This window comes from Aotus nancymaae, unplaced genomic scaffold (genome assembly GCF_030222135.1).
Source record: "Aotus nancymaae isolate 86718 unplaced genomic scaffold, 86718_ANA_hifiasm-v0.15.2.pri h1tg000044l, whole genome shotgun sequence".
Classification (NCBI taxonomy): Eukaryota; Metazoa; Chordata; class Mammalia; order Primates; family Aotidae; genus Aotus; species Aotus nancymaae.
The window spans coordinates 957,024-963,417 of NW_026988458.1; the positions used below are offsets into that span (position 1 = coordinate 957,024).

A 6,394-nucleotide genomic window follows, 5' to 3' on the forward strand; every position below is an offset into this window, starting at 1 on the left:
CTGCAGCCCTCGCCCGTCACCCGGAGGACTCTGCAGCCCTCTCCCGTCACCCGGAGGACGCTGCAGCCCTCTCCCGTCACCCGGAGGACTCTGCAGCCCTCGCCCGTCACCCGGAGGACGCTGCAGCCCTCGCCCGGCACCCGGAGGACGCTGCAGCCCTCGCCCGGCACCCGGAGGACGCTGCAGCCCTCGCCCGGCACCCGGAGGACGCTGCAGCCCTCGCCCGGCACCCGGAGGACGCTGCAGCCCTCGCCCGGCACCCGGAGGACGCTGCAGCCCTCACCCGTCATCCGGAGGACGCTGCAGCCCTCACCCAGCACCCAGAGGCGCCCCGATTACACATTTCAAATGCATCAGCGGCCACGGGAGACAGAAAGGATGTGCCTGTGGAAGAAAATCTTCTGGGTAAAGGCAAAAAGTCTGGAACTCCTGCTTCCGATCATCCCAGAACACAGGCAGGGAGTGTGGCAGGGTCCCCCAGCCATGGCCCTGGCGGCCCGCCATCGCCTTCTGAGAACCCACAGGGAAAGGGCAGGGAGGGCATCAACTCTCCCCGTGGGGCAGAGCCTGACCATCTGCTTCCTGTGGTGCCCCCTGCAGAGGCGGACACGGGATGGGTGGGTGGTACCCACCAGCGGGACCCTCCCCACGTACAGGCTCGCCTGCCCCTGACTGCTGGTGACACACAGGCAAAGCTCTGGGCCAGTGTTTCCGAGCCCAGGACCCAGGCAGGTGAAGCCCGGAAACATCCCCCAATCCAGGCAGGTGAAACCCAGAAGCATCCCCCAATCCAGGCAGGTGAAACCCAGAAGCGTCCCCCGACCCAGAGGGGTGAATCTCAGATGCATCCCCCGACCCAGGCAGACCTGGGGAGGCAACAGAGTCACCAGGCGCAGGAGGAGGCCCCCGAGCCCAGTGATGTAGGGAAAAGGGTGGCGCCTTTGGGCCTGAAGGTTGTGCTGACCGCGGCAAAACAGCCTCGGACACAGTGGGCGCAGGATCTGGGTGAAGACAAAGGGACGGCCATTGGGGTTGGGGGTGCCTGCCAGCGCAGTGACCAAGGTCAGCAGTGTCCACGGGGACCCTGGGAGGAGCAGGGGAGGAGAGCAGTGCAGGGAGAGGGCACCAGGGCTGCCAAGAACCCAACCACACCTCCAGGGGACCCCAAGGGGCCGGGAAGCCTGGTGGCCCAGGGGCAGGCCCAGTGGCAGATCCAGAGAGAGGCCCAGGGACAGCCCCAGAGGCAGATCCAGAGAGAGGCCCAAGGACAGCCCCAGTGGCAGATCCAGAGAGAGGCCCAGGGACAGCCCCAGAGGCAGATCCAGAGAGAGGCCCAGGGACAGCCCCAGAGGCAGATCCAGAGAGAGGCCCAGGGACAGCCCCAGAGGCAGATCCAGAGAGAGGCCCAGGGACAGCCCCAGAGGCAGATCCAGAGAGAGGCCCAGGGACAGCCCCAGAGGCAGATCCAGAGAGAGGCCCAGGGACAGCCCCAGAGGCAGATCCAGAGAGAGGCCCAGGGACAGCCCCAGAGGCAGATCCAGAGAGAGGCCCAGGGACAGCCCCAGAGGCAGATCCAGAGAGAGGCCCAGGGACAGCCCCAGAGGCAGATCCAGAGAGAGGCCCAGGGACAGCCCCAGAGGCAGATCCAGAGAGAGGCCCCGGGACAGGCCTTGGCCTGTGGGATGGTGCCTCGGGCCTGGGAGCAGCCCATTAGTGGCACAGCTGAGCTAGTGGCCACTGCTGGCAGGATTGGAGGATCTGGAAGCCCAGCCCCCAGGGACAATGGACAGTGGAGGGGCAGTGGACTGGGGGAGCCTGGTGCCCAGCACCCACCCCCAGGAAGCCGCCCCCTCGGGGGCAAGAGCTTTGCCACCTCTCCCCTGGGCCTGAGAAAGAGCCCGGCTGAGCTCACATCTGAGGCTGGGAGCTGGGGGACTCCCCAGGCCCCGATCCAGGAGGGGCCCCCAGACCACCCCAGGGCCAAGAGAGACCTGCAGGACACGGTGGAGGCGTCAGAGCCTGAACGTCTCAAGAGGTCCACGCGCCTGGCCAAGTACAAAGCCCAGAGCTTCAGTGACCAGAGGGCCTTCGATTTGTCCTTCAGACCAATGAGCCTCAGGGCCAGTGACACCTTTGATCTCCCAAAGTGAGGCCCGAGTCCAAGCCGTGGCACACCCAGCACTGCGGCATCTGCCCATCGGGGCCTTCAGGCGTCATCTTGCGTCCAAATTCGTTCTGGAGCATCCCCGACAGAGACGCCTGTTTCCATCATTTTCTTTCCCTTCGCAAGCTGACCTTGGGGGGACTGAGCTACACATGGGTGGAGTCCGTGTCGCCCCACAGATTCCCGAGGCCGCTGGGGTGAGAGGTCTGGGCCTTCAGCCTCACGGGCCTTCAGGGTCCTTTGCGTCTTCACCTGAGGGCACCAGCTCACCCCTCTCACAGCCTGCGGCGAGGAGCTCACACCTCCCTCGGTGGCACAGTGTATGTGTCCCCCTCAACCTGCAGGACGCTGGTGCTTCGGGATGCATCCCACCCCTCCCTGCCGGAACCCCACCATGCCCTGCTCTGATGTGGCCACGTGGCACCCACCATCCGTGGTCCCAAAGTGACGCACACCTGCCCCGCCGCGCCCCACGGTGACTCCAAAGAAAGGGCAGAGCTTCCTCCAGCCACAGACGCCAGTGCAGGTGCCGGGTACTGTGTGACTGCTGGGCCATGTGGCGCTCACCAGAGGGTGCGGGGATGCTGGGGTCCCGGCCTGGAACCGGCTCATCTGGAGGAAGCAGCCTCGGGAAATGTCCACATTAAGTTCCAAGGAAGGGACAGCATGGATCCCGGGAAGCCAGGGTCCCAAGAAAGCTTCATTTGGAAACTGGGTGTGGGAGAATGAACGGGAGCCTACCCGCCCTTCCCTGCAGTCCCTGGAGGCGCCCGCTGGTGCCAGTGACCCAAGAGCCTCGTTCTCTGTCCTCCGATCCCGCCCCGAATGGCGCAGAAGTGTTCCCTGCCCTAGCCCGAGACGGCCCACGACTCCTGCCTTGTTCAGGTGCTGAGATGATGCATTTTCAGGCTGGAATATTTGAATGCTATCTAGAGGCAAGGAAATCAAAGCCGCCCATCCTCAGGTTGCTTGAGACGGTTTTTGTTGCTACTCTGGACTATTTGACTTTTCCTCAGTGTATTTATTTTTTTTCTTTATTTTTTTTCTTTTTTTTTGAGAGTCTTGCTCTATCACCAGGCTGGAAGGCGATGGCACAATCTCGACTCACTGCAGTCTCTGCCTCCCAGATTCAATTCTTCTGCCTCAGCCTCCTGAGTAGTTGGGATTATAGGCACGTGCCACCATGCCCAGCTAATTTATTTTTAGTAGAGATAGGGTTTAACCATGTTGGCCAGGGTGGTCTTGATCTCTTGACCTCATGATCCACCCACCTCGGCCTCCCAAAGTGCTGGGATTACAGGCATGAGCCACCGCGCCCGGCCTCCTCAGTGCGTCTGTGTTAAAGCACATTTTTCCCGATGATGGGGCCATGCACCTCCTTGTCATCAGCCGCTCGGTGGCCTCTAAAACCCTGACCGTGAGGCCACCTGGCTGCCCGAGGCCCTGGAGCACCTAGATCTTCAGAGGGACCGACAGCCCGTCACCCTTCGGCCCCACACCCTGGCTGTTGGTGGTGCTCTCCCTGTGGAAAGTTAATTCCTGCTTTTTGAAGGTGTCGGTGTTTTCTGCCTTCGCTGCTGAGAGGTTTTCTGCAACAGCCCTGAGCATGTGAAAAGGCGCTTTGGGGCCTGCTGCTGGCACCTCTGTTTCCTGACTTGGTGTTTTCCAACCTTGGCTTTGAGTGGGCGTTTAGCAAGCGCGTCCTATCCACGGGGAGGCTGGGGCTGCCGGGGTCTCTCTTCCCAGGCCAGGTCCGCCCGGCAGACCAAAGGGTCCCATTGCACCTGTGGCTTTGGCTCTGGGGGGCCAAGCAGGCGCCGTGACGTCATGCTCCAGGCACTGCACGCGTTTCCTTCCAGTCAAACAACTAATTTAAGATGCAGCAGGTCTGACCCGCCCTCCGCTGCAAGGACATGGGGGTCCTTGTGTCTGGAAGGAGGGCTGGGCTGTGCTGAGCTCTGGGGGGCCGATTCCCACAGCTCCCCTCAGAGAGCACCCAGGCCTCCTCTATAAATTGGAGGGCCGTGCTCCTGGCCCACTTGGAGGGGCTTCTGCTTGGCGTGTGGGTTTTCAGTGTTAGCTGCTGTGTGTGGAGACTCCTAAGTGCTGGGTGCACCTCCCATGTGTAAGAACCGGGCAGCCAGCTGCACGAAGGATGGGCTGGGGGTGCAGGTGGGGGCAGAGCTGAGTGTGGCGTGCACTTGGCCACAGAGGTCTTGCTGTGGTGCCGCTGGGCCCCTGCTAGGAGGGCAGGGTCCCCTCTCTCACTGAGCAGGCAGGCCTCGGGAGTCCGGTGGTCCCTGTCCCTGCTGTCCCGGGAGCCGCAGCTGCGGCTGGGGTTGGCCTCTCGGAGACGCCCAACTGCAGAGGCTGACGGAGCGGCTTCTGTCCTGTTGGCAGCCCCTGCTCAGGATGGGGTGGGGGGGTCATCCTCCCCGGGGCCGGGGGAGCTCAGGGACCCCCGCGTCTGTGTGGCTGCCCTCCCACTCCAGACACAGCGGCACTGCCCTCACTCTTTACCTGTTTGGGGTTTAAGGCAGCAAGTGGCAGGAACGTGGTGACAGCCACGGGAGGTAAAACTGTTCACTGGCTGTTCCCTTTAAAAATGAGAAGCAGTGGGACTCGTGTTACTATTTTTAAATAGACCAGAGAGTGCTCTGGAGAAGCCACTGAGTGGGTTTATTTTAAGTGATGGAAAAAATGGCGAGAATCTCCTCCAGATGACAGCTCTGGAAGCGTCGCGCCTGAACCCCTCGCCGTCTGGCGGGCGCAGAGTCTCGGCTGGCCCGTCCCCTCCGTGTGCCAGATGCAGCCCAGCGTGACGCCGCCCTCAGCTCAAAACACCAGAGCTGGTCTGTAGGCAGGAAAAAACTGCAAGTGACTTCATGGGGATTTGGAGCGGTCCGTACAGTGGCTCGAAGACAGCTCGCTGAAGTATTCGCACTGCAGATGCGACCACCATCTCCTCGAAGCTGAGGCCAACCCCCTCCCGGGTTGAAATAACTAGATCAGAAGAGCGGTGCGCTAACCACCCCCACGGGCATTTTACATAAAACCCAGAGGTTTTTTTTTAAAAAAAGGAAAGAAAACAGGATATTTATTTTAGCTTCTTAGCGTCATTAATTCTGCGTATTTGAGCAGCTTGTCTACTGCCTCCTCCCGGCAGTGTTTTGTGGTTTCTGGCTGCTGACAGGCCCGCTGTGAGCCGCACAGGGTGCAGGTGACAGCAGCCAGGCGGGTGGCGGCACCCTCTGGCCGCGGGAAGGTCCCGAGACAGCTGTGAGAGTGTGGCCGTGCTCGGGATGCTCAGTCGGGGAGGGTCATTGTGGAGGATTTTACAGGCTCAGCATCACTTCCTTATTTCGTTACTAGGATATCTCTGCTGCTTGAGTTACGATCGTTGAGTTCTGTATTACGCTACAGCTATTTATTAAATTTTTCTTGTCCATATTCTTTGTCTATAAACAACTCTAAAATGGGTTAGTCAGAAAAAAATTACTAAATGTCATTTGTTGTATTCTCTCTGTATTTTTACTAACATTTTACTGGAAATAATTTCAAAGAAAAGGAAATAAAATACCGTTCCCGTTACAGATCTCTTCCTGGCATTGTTGAAGCTACTGCATGACGGAGGCAGGACTCAGGCCTGGGGCTAGGGGCGGACTCCCCATGGGGTGAACGTGGCCAGCCTGGGGCAGTGGTCCCGGCAGGAGGGAGGGTCTGGCCGGGGGCCTGAGTGGGAGGAGAGCCCCTTAGGGTGTCCTTGGAGAAACAAGGCCATGTGCTCCCCAGACCCTCCCTCAGTCCAGTCAAGACCTGGGGAGCTGGACTTCGGTCACTGCACCTGGGCCTCGGGTGGCCGGGGGTGCAGAGGGCTGGGACGAGGCAGCAGGCTGAACAGAAAGGACGGAGGGAATATGGTTGTAACAGGGCCAGCCGGCCAGTGAGACACCCTCTTCCCGCCAGCAGCTCCGCAACTCCGCATGCAGGGGAACTTTGTGAGTGACTTTTCGTGACGATTTAACAGTGATTGGTTTAAGCTCATGCCAGACCCAGGCGGGAATGCCTGCATCCGAGCCGCCGCTGTGCCGTGGGTGGGCACGGGGTCTTGGCATCTGGGGAGGAGGAAAGCTTGTTCTCCTGAATCGAGCTGACACCTCGAGTCTGAGAGCACTGGAAGGCACCCAAGGCTGTGGGATGGTGCAGGCACCTCCTGTCCTGAAGGAAAAC

General features: G+C 60.6%; 1 protein-coding gene across 1 annotated transcript in view; it reads left to right on the plus strand.

Annotated features, from left to right (window-relative positions):
• The window catches only part of ADPRHL1 (ADP-ribosylhydrolase like 1), a 55,129-nt gene extending 49,374 nt beyond the window's left edge, over window positions 1-5,755 (plus strand). The window contains exon 9 of the mRNA XM_064361828.1: window positions 277-5,755. Coding sequence (XP_064217898.1) covers window positions 277-2,150 — 1,874 coding nt within the window. The 3' untranslated portion in view covers window positions 2,151-5,755. The remainder of the gene's footprint in view (window positions 1-276) is intronic.
• The last annotated feature ends 639 nt before the right edge of the window (window positions 5,756-6,394 follow it).